This window comes from Babylonia areolata, chromosome 8 (genome assembly GCF_041734735.1).
Source record: "Babylonia areolata isolate BAREFJ2019XMU chromosome 8, ASM4173473v1, whole genome shotgun sequence".
Lineage (NCBI taxonomy): Eukaryota > Metazoa > Mollusca > Gastropoda > Neogastropoda > Buccinidae > Babylonia > Babylonia areolata.
In genome coordinates, this window is record NC_134883.1 from 17,428,338 (window position 1) to 17,447,667 (window position 19,330).

Here is a 19,330-nt window from a genome sequence, read left to right on the forward strand (position 1 = left end):
AGTCGCCATCTTGGAGCCGAAATTTGAACAGGAAACTCTGTGGCCGGCGAGTTGAATTTTTTTTTTTGCTGCAGTCGGATGGGAATTCAAGTCATTTGGAAGTCTTCTGGCGCTATGGAAATGCGCCAAACCTGAATCATGTGGTGGATATTTGCATATTTGTTCTGGCTTCTCCGCAATCTCTTTCTTGAATTTGTTTTCTTCATTCTTGTGGATCTTGTGGCCAAAGCTCCACTGAGAGAAGCAACGTAAGTACTTTGACGACTTTATCACCATTGTTTTTGTCCCCAATCCAATTAGTACTGTTGTGCTTATTTAGTAGGGGGCTTGTTCAGTTGAAATTGTACAAACCTGTTGAGCACCTCTTTCTCTTGACTGTTTCTTCTTGTCAGTACTGATAGTGGACATGTGCGCTGTTGAAGTGTTAAAATGGTGAACATTTCAACGTGGTCGGTTGATGTCATTGTCAAGATGATTTTTTTAAATTTTATTGTAACCACTCCTTTATGAGTATTTATAAGCAGTGTGAATATTTTGATGTATGCATTTGAGTGCGGCCCTGACAAAATCAGTCCTCATCCTGAAAAACCTTGCCCCTGATATATCTCCAGTCCTTACAATGATCTATCAGTCCTCTCTTGACACTGGTTATGTCCCTTCTGACTGGAGATATGCAAACGTTGCACCAATATACAAGAAAGGAGAACACTACAACCCAGCTAATTACCGCCCAGTCTCTCTGACCTCTATCCCCTGCAAAATTCTGGAACATGTCATCATCAGTGCTCTCATGTCTCACCTAGAATCCAACGAAATCTTATGTCAAGAACAACATGGCTTTCGCAAGTTTCGGTCCTGCGAGACACAACTACTCAATTTTGCAGAAGAACTGTTTGGTACTGTAGAGAAAGGAAATCAGGCGGACGTCATCATTATGGACTTTGCGAAGGCCTTTGATAAAGTAAACCACAGCCTCCTCATCCACAAACTGAAACATTACGGCGTCCAAGGAAAGATCAACAAATGGATAGGAGCTTTCTTGAAAGACCGGCAACAATCGGTGGTAGTGGAGGGCGCAGCTTCCAGCCGGGTCAGTGTGAAGTCTGGGGTCCCACAAGGCTCTGTTTTAGGGCCAGCGCTATTTTTGGCGTACATCAATGACTTGCCAGAAGAACTCTTCTCACTGACACATATGTTTGCTGATGACACAGCTGTCTACCATTGAAAGGCCTCCAAAACTGATCAAAACTTACTTCAGGAAGACCTCAAGAAGCTAGAAGCATGGGAGCACAGCTGGGACATGGCTTTCCATCCTGGAAAATGTACTATTCTCCCAGTTACAAAATCATCCTGTCCTGCAAAATCCGACTATACCCTCCACAACCATATCCTAGAAACTGTTTCTACCTCAAAATACCTAGGTGTTACCATCACAAGTGATCTCAGCTGGGACCTGCACATCAACACCATTTGTGCAAAAGCCAATAAGACCCTCGGCCTCCTCAGAAGAAACCTGAAGATCCCAGCAGTGCGCCTCAAAGAAACAGCATATAAGACTTTCGTCAGACCAATCTTGGAGTACGCGTGCACCGTATGGACCCGCATACCCAAGACAACATCAAGAAGATCGAAGCTGTCCAGAGACGAGCAGCACGGTTTGTGGTCAACCGGTACCACAACACATCTAGTGTCACCGCAATGATCGACAGACTGCAATGGCCGACTCTGCAGCACAGACGGAAGGTAGCTAGGCTTGCCATGCTACGGAAAATAATGGATGAAGAGACGATCGTTGACAAAAACTGCATCATGCCAGCCCCACTCAGACAAAGAAGGAAACATTCTCGCCAGCTCAACCAGATCCGGAGTAAAACCCAATACAGGCAATATTCCTTCTTCCCCAGAACGATACGTGACTGGAACAACCTGCCTGAAACAGCTATAGCAGCAAACACCTTGGACACCTTTAAGTCTAGGGTGCCCCCCAATCAGTAGTTAATTAGATAACAGGTCCCGTACCCCCCCCCCCCCTCCTCCTCCTCCTCCCCACCCCCTCTCTTACCCTAATATTTTTGTTTTTTTTAAATTTATTTCTTGGGCCCTGCTGTCTTAGATCAGCAAGGGACCGGCTAGCTCGGAAGGGCGAAAAGTGAAGTGATAGTAGCCTGCCGGAGAACCCACTTAGAGTAGGACTAAGTTTTCATCCTCACTAATAGGTCTGTCACTTTCTGTAGCTTTTCTTTCATCGCAACCCAACAAAAATGGCGTAAAAATCAAATTGATGATTGTGGCCATCAACGCAGTGAAAGTGAAAGACTGTAACTTACAGTGGATTGATTGTGGGTGGTTGCCCTGTATCTATAGGGATTACCACAGGATTATAGACAGACAAGACAAGTGTATATTATATAAATATAATCAGTTACAATTACATGTCAAAGTAGTATGTTAGTTGTGTTGTGTGAGGTCTGTGTATTTATTTAGTGATTTAACAGTGTGGGACCGTCATCCATGAAAGAAGGAAGGGGTACCCAAGCTGTGATTGTGTAAAATCATTTGTGACAGAATACTGAATAGTCAATGATTGATTGTTTGACAGGATTTTTTAGATATTTCATTTTTATTTATTGAATGTTTATGTCAGTTTATTTATTGATTTGATGATTTTTTTCCTCAAGGCCTCACTAAGTTCGTTTGGGCTACGCTGCTGGTCAGATATTGCAGATGTGGTGTAAAGTATATGGATTTGTTTTAATACTGATGCTTCCTTGAGTAACCGACCTGAACTGAACTGAACTGTACTAATGGGGGGACCTACAGAAAAAAGCACTTGAATAGTTATTGTAATTCTATCCTTATTCCTGAAAAAAAAAGAAGAAAAAAAGGGGACCTTAATGCAGCAATATCTAGGCTAGATCACTCCCTGGCGAGGCTAAAACGCTCCCTGGGAGTAAACCCCAACAGGTCAACAAAATGTCTTTTTGTCTTGCAATCCATATTTCTTCCTCTGTGTGACTGGCGAAGTGAACTCATCATCACTTGTTGTGAACACTACTGGCTCTTTTTAAATTATGGTAGAAATAGACTGCTTTGACTCTGAGAAATCTGGCAATCTTGGATCATGTGCGTGTGCATTTAACTTGTGCTGGAAATCTCGAGCAGTGCCAAAGGCAATCGATGTAGGCAAAAGCAGCAAACATGTTGTCCTCTATTTCTTCAGTTTATAGCCTCCATTGCTACAACCGAACTCTGTATAGTGAAGTGCTATCATATGCATGAGAAGGGGGAAAAAAGGGAAAAAAAGAAGCAAAAAGTATATATATATATATATATATATATATATATATAACACCAGAAGCCAGCTGTTTTGCACATTCTGTCTCTCTCGATCACCTTTGTTGCTTGCAATTTCAGCCCAATCAACTTAGAGAATGTAGATCATGTGACACACCACTTAATTAGTATAAGTCATGTAAACAATGAACTCTCCAATGGTTTATTGATTATGATATATGGTGCCAGTGCCACGAAAATGTTTGTTGAAACCAGTCTAAAACATCACACTTTGACTAGATATCTTTTAACTTAACGAAAATGACTCCAGTTTCTGGTTACTTCTCAGTTAATGGGTGCAATGGGACCAAATGGTTAGGAAGCTCGATTCTCACACCAGGATCTTGGAGGGAGATGAATCGGGATTTTTATTAATCCCCTTGATTTATATATGTAAAATTGAAGCATGCAAGTTACAGATAATCATTATAATTTATATAATCAGTGTTCGTGTTCAATGGATTATGGTAACATGAAAATACCGGGTTAAATACCCTGAATGCACCGATCACAACAAAGGCATCAGTAGTGTAATAATATTGGCTTTGTTGTGAAAAAGCAACTTGTTTTAGTTGTAAACAAAACAGTTGTGCTGAGAGTCAGGTTAAGCCCATCGCACACGGGGTGTCAAAGCAGCAAGTTTCACACAACAAGCAGCAAAAACGCACAGCGCCCCATGTGCGAGGTTTTCAGGCAGCAAGAATCGATTATTTAGTATATAAAAACCTATGGATGTGAGAATGTATACATGTGTGTACTTCATATTAATAATAGATTACCTGTACACTTGTAGTACTTGTACATGTAGTGATGTATATAGCAGGTAATGCTGTTTCTTATTTGAGTGAAATTTCTTTTACATTAAAAAAAAAAGAAAAAAAGTCGTATCTACTATTTGAGTTTAACTGTTTCTGAAGAAGTGATCACAAACTTCCTTTGTTAAAAAGTGACCAAAAACTTTTTTTTATTAGAACTAAAGAAGTGACCAGAGTCAAAAATAATTTTCCAGCAGGTTTTTCTTGACAATATAGATTGATATTTGTTTTTATGCTGAAGGTTTTATCATGTCACTGGTTATGCTGTTCATTTAAACTATGCAAATGATGCATAATCCAGTAAGATTAAGAAAAAATATAGAAGTTAATTTGAATATAATTTGCATTGCAGAAACTATGCTGAGAAGCGGACCATATGGTTATGTGAGGCAGGTGTGCTGTTGGGAATCTGTGGGATTGTCTATTGGGCGGATCACACTCCCTATCTGCTTTTTGTTCTGGCTGTGGCAACTGGAGTTTACACCCAGCTTTGTGGAAGGATAGACCTGCGTCAGTGGTGGGCATCAGTGCGGACGAGATGGGAAGAGTACCAGCAGCATGAAGAGAGTATGCGTCAGGTGCAGGCGCACCTGGCTCGCCAGCAGGCTGTGTCAGCATCTGCTGTTCCACAGTCCTCTCTTGCTGGTGCCCCAGGCATTAGCCCTGTTCTGAGTCCTTCACAGAGTCCCTTGTACCCACACCTGATGCCTGCCCAAGGTTACCCACCCAATGTCACCCTCTTATCGGGACGGGAACTGCCTGGAACAGCCACAACCAGTGCCATGGGGCCTGTCTTCAGGGGTTCTCATGGAGGGCTGATTTGGTCAGGATTGTCGCAGTCCAACAACGCATCAGTTGGCTACTTTGCTCAGCAGTCCTCCAACACAGGTTCTGCTGCTTTGGCATTCCAGAACCGCGGAGCATTTGTTGGATCGCCTGTTTCACAGGCACCAATCCCTGCTCCAAGCAGACAAAGTGAAGAGAATTTGCCTTCAAGATGGCTTGGGGGAGACCTGAAACGAAAGCCCCTTCGTCAAATAGACAGTCGTAGTCCTACATTAGGACTGGCCAGCAGTGGAGCATCAGCTATCAAAAACAAATTCATGAATGCTCTAGGTTTTGGTGGAGTTGTCAAAAAGCCACCTGGTTTGCGAAATAAAGGACAGAATCAGTGCTTCATGAATGCAGTGCTTCAGTGTTTAGCGCGCAGCCCATATTTAGTTCCTTGTTTGGCAGTGGATGCAGCAAAAGAACTGGAAGGAACTGTGTCAGAATCCTTGTTTCTGTCTACTCTCTCCGAACTTCTGGATTTGTTGACTGCTGAGCCAGAAACACTAGACTCAAATGTACTGGACCCCACAGCATTTCGACATGCATCATCATCATTGAACAGGAATCTGGTGGCACCAGTCAACCAGCAGCAGTCACAGCAGGATTCTGCAGAGTTTTTGATGTGGATGCTGGACATGGTGCACAGAATCCTCAACAAAAATAGGCAAGCTCTTTCCTGCGGTAAGAACCTTTTTCAATCAACTTTTTTTCTCCAAAATAACTAGTGAACTGAAAGGAAGGGGTTTTTTTTGTTTTTTTTTTTTTTTGGACAGAAAAGCAATTTTCTTCAGCTTTGAACTTATTAGTTGAAGTTAATTTTTTATCACTCTACTAACATTAAATTTAAATACACATATTATGTATAGTAGATTGTAAGAAAAAGGAGGTGTTTGGAGGGGCAGGCATTTTCATACCAATCAAAGGCTGTAGAAGATAAAATACACTGAAAATAGAAATTGTACACTTTAAGTGTAACACAGTGACAAAGTTTAATTATATACAGTGATGTGTAGTTGGTAGGAGTACCAGTACAAGTAGTGGGACCAATTAATTTTCAAATTTCAAAAGATGTCATAACTAATTTACACCACATCAGTAATGACCAACAGACAGAACACGCACACAAAACTAAGCTTTCTCGCAAAGTGTTGTTGCTGTATGTAAGTATGCTCAGTAGTTTTCAAGAAAATGGTTGAAAATTGAATGGAAAATAAATACCTGGTAGATCTTTCCTTTCTTGTACATTCAGCACCACTTGTTCAAGTTGTTGTTTTATAATTAAGTTGTCAAGTGTGTTATAAGTATAAATTTTGTTTTGCTTGCCAGTTTTCTGTGATCTCTTAGTGGAGTCAGTGGCATTTCCCTCGTGCTGTTCATCCTGAATCCCCATGAATATGCCTTGGCTTGTTCTGTCAGTGTCACAGCCCAGTTGTAATCCACACGTACACAGGTCTGTCATTGTTGTGGGTTCACAAAGCATGAAGCTACCCGTCAGAGGAACTCCAGCACTGTTTCTGTATCATATATCAGTGGTATATGTGGCGCCTGTTCTGATTGAACCTACATATAGTACATTGTACTTTTGTAGTACACACTGGATGCCGCCTCCTCACAGAGCTCTGATGAAAACAGTCACATGAATTAGTTGAAAGTTGAATGATTTATTAATTGCTTCATTCATTGCATTTTTAAAGAATATTAAATTACCTTTTCAAGCTATTGTGGAAAAATAATGAACTTGAAGGAGAAATATTAATCAGTTGGAGGTAACAGTCTGTGTGTTTGTGGGTTGTTGTTTTTGTTTTTTTTAATATATATATATATATATATATATATATATATAATATAAAAATCTGTTCAGTATTTGACAACAGATGAAAATTGATGTTTCAGGTTCTGATACAGGAAATGGGGAAGAGAGGTTCTCAAGCCCCCGCCTTGCTATGCTGCGTTTCATATACGGTGACCTCACCCCTGCCAAAGCCAGAGAGCTGAAAGATGTCTGCATGAGAGAGGTATGACTGGTGTCACAGTTCACTCAACAGTTAACTGAAGTTACTCAGAAATACTCCTTAGTAATTGAAACATACTACATTACAGTATACATTTATACTGCACAGGGCCACAACAGGACTTTTCCAGTGGACTCGGTCATGGGCTGTTGTCCTCAGTTAGGCCCATGTCCATCTGGATGCTATCGTCTCATCCTTTATAATGCATCTTCTTGATGTTTCTCACTCTCTGCCTTGGATCTGTCCACTTTCACTTCGGGTATGTGAGAGTTAGATGGAGATACACAATTGTGCTTTTCCACTTTATTAAAAAATGAAAAGAAGACGTGTCAGTTGGGCATGACTGCCGCAGAAAAGCCCCAGAGGCCAGTCCTGAGATGGGCAATTCCAGGGCAAAAAAGGTAGAGGGGGATGGGGTGGGTATGAGACTTAGAAGTGATGTCACCAAAAACGCCCGTTGCAGACAAGTTGCATTTGAAAATGTATGTATACAGTCAGAAATCAGAAGGGGGGCATGGGGTATACTAGTATGAAATGAAAAAAATTTATATTTGTATCTATAGATACTGTAAAAATAACATTGATTTAACTAAATGAAAGTCTGATCAATATCAACTTTTATTGAAGTTGCCAAATAGAGCATATTACAGGAAAATTCACTAACCTTGATGGGTTTTAAAACTTTTATATTTACCTAGTTTTCAGAAGCTTATATCAATACATACATAAGATGGGCTGTGCACACACACAAAAAATACTAGCATTTCCCAAGGCTTGAAAACTCAGGTGATCCGCTGTTTTCAGTGGAAGAGCAATTGATTTCAGATGGGGAAAAAAATTTGAAAATTACCAAATGTTTGGGGAAAAAATAAAGAGAAGAAACTTAATTATTGTTTCAGCTTTCAGGAGAGGCCCCTAATTCCTCTTTAAAAAATCAATAATTTTGTTTTCGGCCTAACGCATCTCCTAGACCCCAGCCAATTTTCAGAGAAAGCTCTCCTGGACAATTCCCCAGTCTGTTCCAATTGGCTTGATACTGAGTTGGGTTGCTGGCTTGATACTGAGTTGGGTTATACTGCTGTCACTACTAGTGTCAGGCATCCACTGAGCAGATATAGTATTGCGTGTATGGATTTGTCCGAACACAGTGAAGCCTTCTTGAGAAACTGAAAGTGAAACAGTACAAATAAGTAGTTGATAATAATAAATATATTCATGTAACTCATTGTCACATGCCTCATCCATGACAGACTAAAGTCAGGTTCTGATGCATAATTGTATTGGATCATTAAAAGAGAGAGGGGAGGTGGATATTGGACTGAGAGATGACGGTGTGTGTATGAGACTGATCTATGAGTAAAATTTTTGTGTTTGTTGATTGGTATTTGGAGACATGTTTAAGTGGTTTATTTTTAAGTTTGTCTGTGCAGATCGAGCTAGCCAATGGGCTGGAGAACGACTCCTATGCTGAGTCCATCCAGCGGCTGTCTGACCTGGAATGGCTTTTGCACAAACAGCTGAACGAGTCCATCATCGATGGCCTTTTCACGGGGCAGCTGGTGGAGGCCTTGCTGTGCACCAGCAACAACCGTATCTCTGTCAACCTGCAGACGTTCAACGTGCTGCCAGTGCCCCTGGCCGCCCCGCGCCCTGTGTCCGGCCTGGTGATGCTGGAGGACTGCTTCACTGCCTTCTGCAACATAGAGAAGCTGGTCAGCTCCACGTCAGGGGCTGCCAGCTCAGCTTGGGACTCTGACAGTGTTCAGAGGAGCCAGGCTGGAGACCTGACGACGCCGGCCATGACAGTCAGAACTCGAAGTGGCGCCAGGTCGTCCACAGTTGCACCGTCTCGGTCACCCCTGGATCGGATGTCTGCCGTTTCTCCCATTGCCGGCCAGCCAGAGTTTGTGAACGACAGTGGTTTTTGTGACAATGTGTTCAAAACCTCCACCCCGATCCGGGAGGCCGGCAGCAGGGTGGGGGGCCCCTCACCCAGTGACGTGCAGCGAAGGTGTCTGCTCAGTCAGCTCCCTGAGTGTCTCATCATTCAGTTGATGCGCTTTCACTATGATGTGCAGCAGGGCCGCTCCACCAAGCTGCGTGCCCCGGTGAGCATCCGCCTGAAGGGTCTGGACCTGCAGGAAGTGATGTGTGACACGGTAACCCAGCGGGAAGGCTTCGCCAGTCCTGCAGGGCAGGCTTCATCACAAATGTATGATCTCTATGGACTGTGTCTTCACATGGGGGCAGAAAGCACTCACCATGGACATTATGTCAGTTACTCTTTGGCTTCTGATGCTCGCTGGTATCGTTACGACGATGAAACAGTTACTGAAGTTAACATAGAGTACGAGCTCACAACGAAGGAAGTGCGCCAGAATGCTTACTTGCTCTTCTACAAACGGGCAGCAACATGAGAAAAAAGAGCAGTGGCTTTTTCAGCTAAAAACACCCATGTTTCATAAAGCTATGCTTTATTGTTCTACTAGTGTTTGTAGATATTTTGCCATGTTTTCATATATTTCAAACAATATTTTGATACTAATGATAGCCAGGCTAATAAAATGCTACTAAGAGAGAATGGGTTGTGATGGTGTTTAGCTTCTTAATAATCTCTCAGTGATGGAAAGATTGCTTTTTGTAAATCTAGAATAAAAAGCCATGACATTAGGTTTGACCAGTTGAGTTTATATTTGTTGTAACATGAGGCAGATATGGGTCTATTACTCTATATAATACATATGGGGATATGATTGTTGTTCAACAATTTATTGGTATAATGTAAAACCTGGTGTTATTGTTAGGCAGCTCATATATATATATCTGGTTACATTTGATTTCAAAGAGATCTAAATGTATGTGGGTGTTGTTGTTTTTTTAATTTTCACTTGGATTCACACTTATTAGATGATTAGTTGTTTTTTTAATGAAAAGTCTGTTCTCAAGCAACAGATTTTTTGGTTTTACCCACAATCAACTTGCATTTCTTATCTCCTTATTTATTTATGCAAAGCTGTAAATTTCCTTATTAATCTTTTGACCAGTAGAATTTAATCAGATTGTTATTGAACAAGTGCAGTGAGTTAGAGTGATGGCCTAAACTGAAGGATAGAGCACCTGACTAGGAGGTGTTATGGGTTGGATTTGAACTTGAGCTGGGATTTTACCCTTCACTAGACATTACACAAGTGGTTGGCTGTGTGCTAGTCTTTCATCTGAGACAATAAATCAAGGTCCCATGTTCAGACTGCACTTACTGACTTGGTGCATCATGTAAATTGTTGTCTCTGATGAAATCTCTCCAGAAAATCTACTGGTACTTTGACAAGAGACTGAATAATGCAGATATAAAAAGGGTGGCACAATGCCACAAGCTGTTCCCAAGAGATGGCTGCTTGAATTTTGTCAGATGAATCTTATCTCAAGAAAATATTAGAGTACACTGATCCAGTGGTTGTGTTGAATGGAAGGTATAACTAATAGAAAATTATAAGTAGATCTTAGATAGAATCCAAGTTCATGAAGGATGTCCAGCAATTTTTTGCATGTTCATGATTGTGGAAAAGTTACACCTTTTTTCTTTTTTTTTTTTGGTGAATAAATTCAATACAACAGACTCATGTCAGGAAATTGGGGAAAGTTTTGACCTATGACTAGTATGAGCTATCTTAAGAAAAGTTAAATGAGATCATCACAGAATTTGTTCACCTCAGTTTTGGGTGAAGTAAAATTTTGGAAAGTCTCTTTCAGCCCTTTTCAGAAATGAGAATCATACAAATCAACTCACCCAACATCAGTGCAGCAGTAAATTGAAACCAACCCACTCTCACGGGATTGGCCAACTGGGGGTCGAGTGCGAGGCATACTGACTGAGAAAGTAAAAACCCAGGCTTTTGTGCCCCTAAAGAGAAAGAAAAAGGAAGTAATCAGGGCAGAGAGAGGAAAAGAAAACGTTAAACAATTATCGATATTGAATCAAACGTCAGTCAAGTCCTAACACAAACAAGGTTAACCCTTTCAGTCCTTTGAGTAGTTTAAGGTCTACTGCCTGTGTAACCCTTCCAGGGAAGGGGTGTTTCACTTCAGGCACAAATTTATTGCAACCACTCAACCAATAGCTACCAGACTTCATATGATGACAGAAATATAATTTTGACACGTTGCTGAAGTCTCAAGACACAGGATGCAATATTTTACCTGTAACTTTGAATTAAAAACAGAAATGGTAAAATATCAGCTTCTGTTGATTTTGAAGGTTGATTCAAGTGACCACCACTTTTGTCCAGACCATATGCTAATTTCATCTCCTCCACTTTCCCAAGAATTATCGGATGAATTATAAGTCCAATTTAAGTCATTAGCCGTGTCAATTCCATTGCAACAGTTCATCGAGCACTAATTTAAGTCATTATCTGTGTCAATTCCGTTGCAACAGGTCATTGAACATTTACTGTGCAGAAAGCCTTTGATGCTTTACCATATTGATGTGGTAAACTAGATTAAAAACAGTCTCTTTTTTTTCTTTTTCTTTTTTTTCTTTTTTTCTTTTTGGGAGGGAAACTTAATTATGATACAAACTCCCCATGTGGAAAAGATTGGTTTTTGAAACAGACTGGTCCACCAGCCCATTACAGGTGAGATACTGAATGTGTCAGACTGAAGAACCTTTTACCACAATTGATTATGCACTAATCCTGTAACAGCTTGGTACTAGTTATAGTTATGCACAATTGCTCAGTGGCAAAGCAATGTATGGAGTATATCCCAAAGTGTGTGTCATGATACTAACACAACAAATGTTAACCATTTAGTGAGGTACAGTAATAACGCAAAGTTAAACATTGGAACAATGTACTGAAGTTAGCATGGGTGTATTTTCTTGTGCTAAAACATGCTACTATTAGCATTTAAAAAAATATTTATTGTTATAAATATTATATATTCATAATATTGGCAGTTTGAGTGATGTTACCTTTGCCACACTGCAGCTGTTCACTTGCCTCAGCATATTGCAAACTAAAACATACACTGAAGGTTTGGCATATCAGTTTTGGAGAGGGAGGGTGGGGGTTGCTTTTGATTTATTAATGTGCTTGTGCCATTAGCATCACACTTCCCTGAAGATGCTCAGAATTGGTAGAAAAGAAGTGTTGTTACAGCTGAAATGTGTGTGTGCCACTGTGTGTCAGTGTCACAGTTTGCTGTTACGATTTCTGTATGAAAACTGATAATGGGTTATGAATGGAGAGAAAGCTTGTTGGTTGAATGATGCATAAGTTGTGTTGCTATAAAAAAAAATTTAAAAAAGGTATCATCAGGTACTTTTGTTTTCTAGTTTGATCCAGCTGCACAAAGTAAATGTGAAGTGAAAGGAATATCGCTGTGTCTGAGTTCATCTATCAGCTTATATTGTACAATATTATCAGCAATGTAATGCATAACTACTTGCCAGTCCATAATGAGTGACCATGTCAGTGGTCATTAGGAGCACCCTCATTTGTCAGTTTTCCAGTCAATCACTCCCTTTAACTTTAAGTTTAATGTCAGAAACACATAGTCTATGAAAATTTGCTCAGGTGAGTGAAATTAACTTGCACAAAAAAAATGAAGTAAAAAAAAGAAAGAAAAAGAAGAGAGATAACACGAAAAACCCAGACTGGTTGAAAGAAGGAAATTTAAACAAAACATATTGATTATTTATAGTGATTATATTTACTCCTACAGTATTTTTTTAATCTGTTGACATGATACCCATTTAGCATTGTTCTGGTAATGCAAATAAGTTAAAAGATAATTTGCCTTTGAAATCTTTGTTGTATTTCTGAGATGTATTCTGCTTGTTTTCAATGCCAGCCAGTCTCCTTTTTATGGCTTTGCACAAAAACATGGCAGCAGCACTGGTTCAACATGTCACACTTTGTTCTGCACAAAGAGAATGGAATGTGATGTGTGAGCAACAACGTGTTCTTTCTCACTGGTTTTAATATTGCTGGTCAGTCTGGTAATACTGATACCCGTAAGTGTGACAGGATGCTGAGGGGAAAAAACTCTTTTCTTCATGAATGACACAGTCTCTTTTTTTTCTCTCTCTCTCTCTCTCTCCCTTTAGAATTGTTTTTTGTAACTAGGGTGAAGGTCAGGATGAAAATAGCCCATAAATAAAGATTTTTTTTTTTTTTTTTAAGTAAGGAAAATTTATTCGTTATCTATGAAAAGTGAATGACAGAATTTAAGAGAATTTCTTTAAAAACTTAAAAATGGTTTGTTTGGGGGTTTTTTGGTTTGTTTTTAACCCTTTGAGTCCAGACCACCGCTTTACCGGTGGTAGAGGAAAATGACATAATGCCTAGCCACCGGTTGAGCGGTGCGTAAACACTTGTGTTGTGTTTTGCTATTGGTTGACTTACAAGTTACATTGAAGAGCCAATCAGAAAAACCGTAATATTCTGATGTCAGTGAACGTAGTACCAACATGGTCGCGCCTTTTCACTGTGTTTTGTGCAGATGCTTTGGATAAAAAAGATCGATTTCTACCTTGAAGTGTGCAGAGTCACAACCTGACACGCCTCCTTTGATCAACTGATTCTGCATGCTCGGATTCATTTTCAACATCACTGTCTGTAGCAAAATCATCCGATTCGAATTCCACCTCACTATCAGATTAATCATTGTCATACTCTACTTCCAATAAATCATCAAGCATATCAATTACTTGCTGTGTTGTGTACAGTTGTTTTCTCGCACGTTTTGTCCCTGATCTCTGCCCTGACGGGCCAGGTTGAGACTGCGTGCTTCAAGTGTTTACGCACCGCTCAACTGGTGGCTAGGCATTATGTCATTTTTCTCTACCACCGGTAAAGCGTTGGTCAGGGCTCAGAGGGTTAAATACCAATTATTTGCAAATTTTGGCTCAGGAGCTCAGGCAGAAGGGTTAAAATTGCTCAGGAACTCGGGGCTCAAAGGGTTCAATATGTTGTGAAGTGGCTCACCCTGAAGAATACTTTCTGCCCTTTATAATTAGAACTTGTTTTTAATCATTGAAGTGGTGATTTGTTGTGTTTGGAAGTTTGCCCTGGAATTACTTTATACAAGACAGCTTTAACATTGTGCCATGTAAATTTATAAGAAAGTCGGATGAACATGCACATTTTTCATTTCCTTTATCTATTCAAAGAATGTGGATATGTACAAATGTCTTTTCTCATTGAGTGTGTGTCTCTGTATTCTTTTCAAATTTCAGTTTCCTTGCAAAGGTAAGACCAGAGTTGTGGTTTGATTGTGTAGAGAGTTAGAATTTGCAGTTAAGGAAATAACTAAGGGACATGTTCGTCAATCGAAGAGCCTTGGAGAGCCTGAGTGTTGGTTCTTTGGTGGGTTTTTGTGTAGGTTTTTTTTTTTTTAATTGTTCATAAGCTGTCATGTTTGGAATCAAAGAGAAAGGATAACAGTCTAATGCTATGGTGTCTGTGTGCTTGTCTGGAAAGAGCAAGGTTGAACACACCCTAAACACCTGACAGGTATTGTGAGCCTTCCGTTCTTTTTATGCAGACCTCTACACAGTCATGTAAACAGCATGAAAGCATGCACTTCTTTACCCAACAAAGAAAGGGACTTGAGTGAACATGGAAACTGAAGAATGGGGGTGTAAATGATTTGGGGTGTCAGAATTACGCATGTTAACTGTAGTAAGAAGGAAGCATTCTGGAATGAAACGGAAACATTTTGAGCCTGATGTATCAGAAATACATAGTCTTTGATTAATAAAGTTCAGTTACACAAGATATAAGATTTTAAGTATGAAAAAATGAGTAAAATAAACAGTTACCCAATGCATGCAGAGAAATTGGAATACTGGTTTAAAGTGTATTCCTGTATTATCAGATACAATTCTAAACTGACTTGATGAATGAATTGAATCCTAAAAACATTGACAAAAGGGCAACATGGTAAACCACAAGAGCATAAAACCACCATTTCCTGTTGTTTCAGTTTGAAAGAAGTATCCGTATACTGGTGATATGCATTTCACAAATATGTTTGGAGGACTGTTGATATACAGGATGACTCATCCTTGGTTTTTGTTGTGGTTTTCGTTTTTGGTTCTTACTCATTTCTTGATGATAACTATCATTAATTGACTTTCAGAATGTGTAACAGTATTCTTTTGCTTATAATAATAATAATAATAGTTACTTAAGTTATATAGCACACTATCCAGAAATATGCTCTAGGTGCTTTACAAAAACACTTGTTTACATAACACATTACATCAATGTTTCATATACACACCTAAATGTGAGTAAACACACACACACAAACACACACACACAATACACATTCATATACATCATATAGTTATGTACAGATACATATGTATACACACAGTCCAGCACAGCTAACGCAAAGGAAGTGGACCTGCCACAATTGAACTTATTGCTGAGGAGAAAGGTGAGTTTTGAGACGAGATTTAAAAGATGCAAGGGAATCAGAATGATGGAGGTTATCAGGGAGCTTGATCTTTGTCCATAGGTCTTACTTCTGATGTGAGGGATTCTGAGAAGTCGAGTATCAGACTAGAGGAAGAACGGAGCTGGCAAGATAGAGTATAGATATGAAGGAGTTCAGAAAGATGCTTGGTACCAGATCCGTTGACTGCAGAAAAGGTCAGAGTGGATAGCTTATACTTATAGCCTATTCGATCAGAAACAAGCAACCAGTGGAGAGACTGAAGGAGAGGAGAAACATGGTAAAATTTAGAAGCTCTGCAAATGAGCCTGGCAGCGTTATTCTGAATTCGTTGCTTGTCTCATATTCTTTTAAAATGATTTTTATTTTATTTTATTTTATTTTTTATTATCTCTTTTTAAAATTTGTGTTTGGTTGTAACTTGTTTTTTTTTTTCTCATTCATTTTCATTATGTATTCTTTTACTTGTCTTATTTTTTTATATATATACATATATATATATGCTTATTGATGATTTTAGATGAAATCATCAAATTTTGTTTCTTAAAAAGAAAGTTTTTTTTGTTTTTTTTTTTAAATAGTTCTAACTTATCTAAGTTGGTGGGCAACTACTTCCACATTCACTATTATATCAACTACTGGACTTTATATTATTTACCAGTTTTACCCCATATGGGGTGTTATATTTTGGGGAGGGGAGTGAGGGAGCTGGTATGTTAGTGTTCCCATAACCTGTTGGACACTGCCATGGTAATGTGTGTATTCGATCTTGTGTGCATGTGCAGCGACAAAGGGGATTAAAGCAGTACATCTGTTGACCTTGGAGATTGGAAAACTGTTCTCTATTACTACCTTGAAACCACAAGGCGCCAATACCAGGATCGAACTCAAGACCTCAGAGTAAAGTCCAGTGCTGTAACCGCTCTGTTATCACAGCCTGACCCCCCCCCCCCCCTTTTTTTTTTTTTTCACTCTCTCTCTTTCTTAAACATTGTTATTTTTCTTTTCATCATTCATAGCCATGGTTACTTTACACACACAATATAGGAATAATGTCATGAATGATGACTAATTTTGTAAGGCATGTTTGGAATGGGTCTCTTTTGACCTTTACTAGGGCATTAAGAAGAGTTGATAAATGTGTAATTGTATTATACAGTGGCAACTGTTGGTATTGTAACAGTGTTCTGTTGCTTTTGTCCTGTACTGCTTTCATGCCTGTTATGTACATTTGCTAATAAATTGACAGATTCTTTATATAACTGTATCTGTTGTCTTATAAGTGCATGGGAGGCACGCTGTTGTCAGTGTATGTATGACCTGCTTTCTGTGATAATCTCAGTCATTTTATACAACCAGTTGCCTGAAAACAAACTGAAAAGACAAAAACAAAACAAACTACAAAAAGCAAAAGTTTTATATTTGTGAATAAATGATGAAGGATACCAACCAAACAAAAAAGAATTAAAGCGAACTTAGCTCAAGATGAATCCTATATTCTAAAGGTATGCTGTATGATATAATAGTAAATACAGCTGCATGTTACACTGTGACACACTATCACATACAGTAATACTGATCAAAGAGTGAAACAAAACCAGAAAATTCTCCTAGAAGGATGCTAGTTTAATAAGAAGAAAAAAAAGAAAGAAAAAAGTTAACAATATGTTCACCTTCTGGTGTAGAGTGGAGGCCCAGTGCAGTGGTAATGTGTCTGTCTGGGAAGCGAGAGAATCTGAGCATACAGGAATGAATTGCACACTCACCTGTATTTTCTCCCTGTCATCTGGACACTAGTCATTGGAATGAGTTGATAAACTAATGTCCTATGTGTAGCATGCACTTTGCCCTGACAATTAAGCATATAATTTTTTAATGTAGCTTGAAACCTTATGTACACGAAAGTGTGTCTTCACAAGTGACTGAGAACGTTGATGTTTTTGACTTTTTGCATTCATTATCAGTTGTTTCGCTTGTCAGTTTAACAGCTTCTCTTTTACGACCTTGAAGTAATTTCCTGTAATTGTATTTAGATTTTTTTTTTCCCCCAAATTTCACCCTCATTTCACCCTCATTTTCCCAGTTTCCCCCAACCCTCCATTCATTCACATCTCCCACCCCTTCTAACCGATAACTCAAATGTATTCATAAATACTTTAACAAAATGTCTTCAATCACCGATATGTGTGACGGGACATAAAACAAAATTCCTCTTCCATGCACTTTGTATTCATAAAAGAACCCACAGTAGCAAGAGAGTTGTCCCTGGCAAAATTTTGTAGTGAAATCCACTTTGATGTATATAATCATGTGTGTAACTGAGGCCTGATTGAATGACAGAGGAAGTGTGTGTGAGCACTTACGGCAGCTCTCAAGCTGGCTCTACACATGTAACCTGTTATGAAAATGACCACATGTTTGCAAAGTGCTTAGAGTTTGGTCTCTGTGGCACAAAAAGTATCCATATCAATCAGTCAAATGATGTCTAGTTTATGTATTGATTTTTCCCCCAACACATAGTGAGCTTGAAAAGGTGAAAAGCAGCAACTGATGCTATTGAGATGCAATATATGAATTAATCAGTCTCATGAGACAGAGAAATGCTGGAGGGAGGATGATACTGGCTTTCCTGCCATCAGTGACAGTATGACACAGCAACAAAAAGTGCTTCTCTGTTCAGTGGCTCATTCACCTCACACCCACCATACCATAACCAGCTTGTACTTTCTAACCCCCCTCCCCACACACCTCCCCACGCTCCCCTTTATTTTGTGTATGTGTGCACTGGAATGAGTTATTACATGCTTGACTAAATCACTTCACAGTGAAACCAGTGAGAAGTTAGATGGTTAGCCCTGATTTCGCCCTGTGTAGTCATCTGGGCTCCAAACCAAAATGAATCATACTGTGCTCAAGATGAATCCCAGAACCAATGATTTCTTTCAGTTAAAGGAAAACTAGGAAATATGATGCTGCTGGAATGTTTTATTTCCTTAATGAAAATCTGATCACTAATATTAATGATAATGTAAGTTAAGCACAACAAAATCCTTATTGCGAGACAAAGTTGATCTTCACTAATGGGTTTTGGGTGAATACAGTTCTGATTCATTTTAGCTTGATACATGAAATAAAGACAGATAATTAATTGGTGCAAGTTTCTCCAGATCTGTTGCATCTAATCCAGCATCCTTCATAGTGTGCATGGGATGAATATAAAAGCTCACACCATTTTACAGAGAGCTGGATGATTAGATTAGCCTGTAAGCCATAATTAATCATTAAATGGCATGTGGCTCACAACTGGATTTGCCACAATAAATGGCCAGTGAATATTACAAACTGCAAAACACAGGAATGTACAAGGAACAGAACTGACACTGGTCAGAAACTGTTTGGGAATTTCACAGCAGACATTTCTAAAGAAGACAAAAAACAAACAACCGTAATATGTGTCAATAGAAAACACAAGCAGTATGATTCCTGGCTATACAAAATACAAGACAAAATAAATCCTCTACACTATACATGTACAGGCTTTTCTTCTTTATTTAAAAAAATAATAAAAATAAAAAAGCTTAATGGCTATCAGCTCACTCTGTCTTTTGAGATATTTAAAACAATGAATGAACTTGAAAATTCACAGTCAAAGGAAATGACTTGATACCATTCAGGAAAAAAACAACAAAAAAAACAAACATCCAAACTAAAGTCTGCAACAGAGGAGCAAAATTTAACCACTTGAAAGGGTTCTCAGCTTCTTCCCGGGACCACAAGTCAAGTGAATCCAATTTCAGCTTCAAGACTGGCGAGTCCCTCGGTGGCTAAAATCTTGCTTTGGTTGTAATCCGAGGTATACTCAAGAAACAACTT

The 19,330-nt window shown here is 39.2% G+C and overlaps 1 protein-coding gene across 1 annotated transcript; it reads left to right on the top strand.

The window, feature by feature from the left end:
* Nucleotides 1-16: 16 nt before the first annotated feature.
* Nucleotides 17-16,705, top strand: LOC143284594 (uncharacterized). Its single transcript, XM_076591419.1, has 4 exons — nt 17-248; nt 4,501-5,660; nt 6,873-6,994; nt 8,422-16,705. The coding sequence occupies exons 1-4, from the start codon at nt 139-141 to the stop codon at nt 9,406-9,408; spliced, it is 2,379 nt and encodes a 792-aa protein (XP_076447534.1). The 5' UTR covers nt 17-138; the 3' UTR covers nt 9,409-16,705.
* Nucleotides 16,706-19,330: the final 2,625 nt, after the last annotated feature.

What these genes read in the sequence shown, in the direction of transcription:
- LOC143284594 (XM_076591419.1), top strand. Translation starts at nt 139, where the DNA reads ATGTGGTGGATATTTGCATATTTGTTCTGGCTTCTCCGCAATCTCTTT. An exon ending in GCTCCACTGAGAGAAGCAAC is followed by an intron (nt 249 to 4,500) that starts GTAAGTACTTTG and finishes TTTGCATTGCAG; the next exon opens with AAACTATGCTGAGAAGCGGA. An exon ending in TAGGCAAGCTCTTTCCTGCG is followed by an intron (nt 5,661 to 6,872) that starts GTAAGAACCTTT and finishes TTGATGTTTCAG; the next exon opens with GTTCTGATACAGGAAATGGG.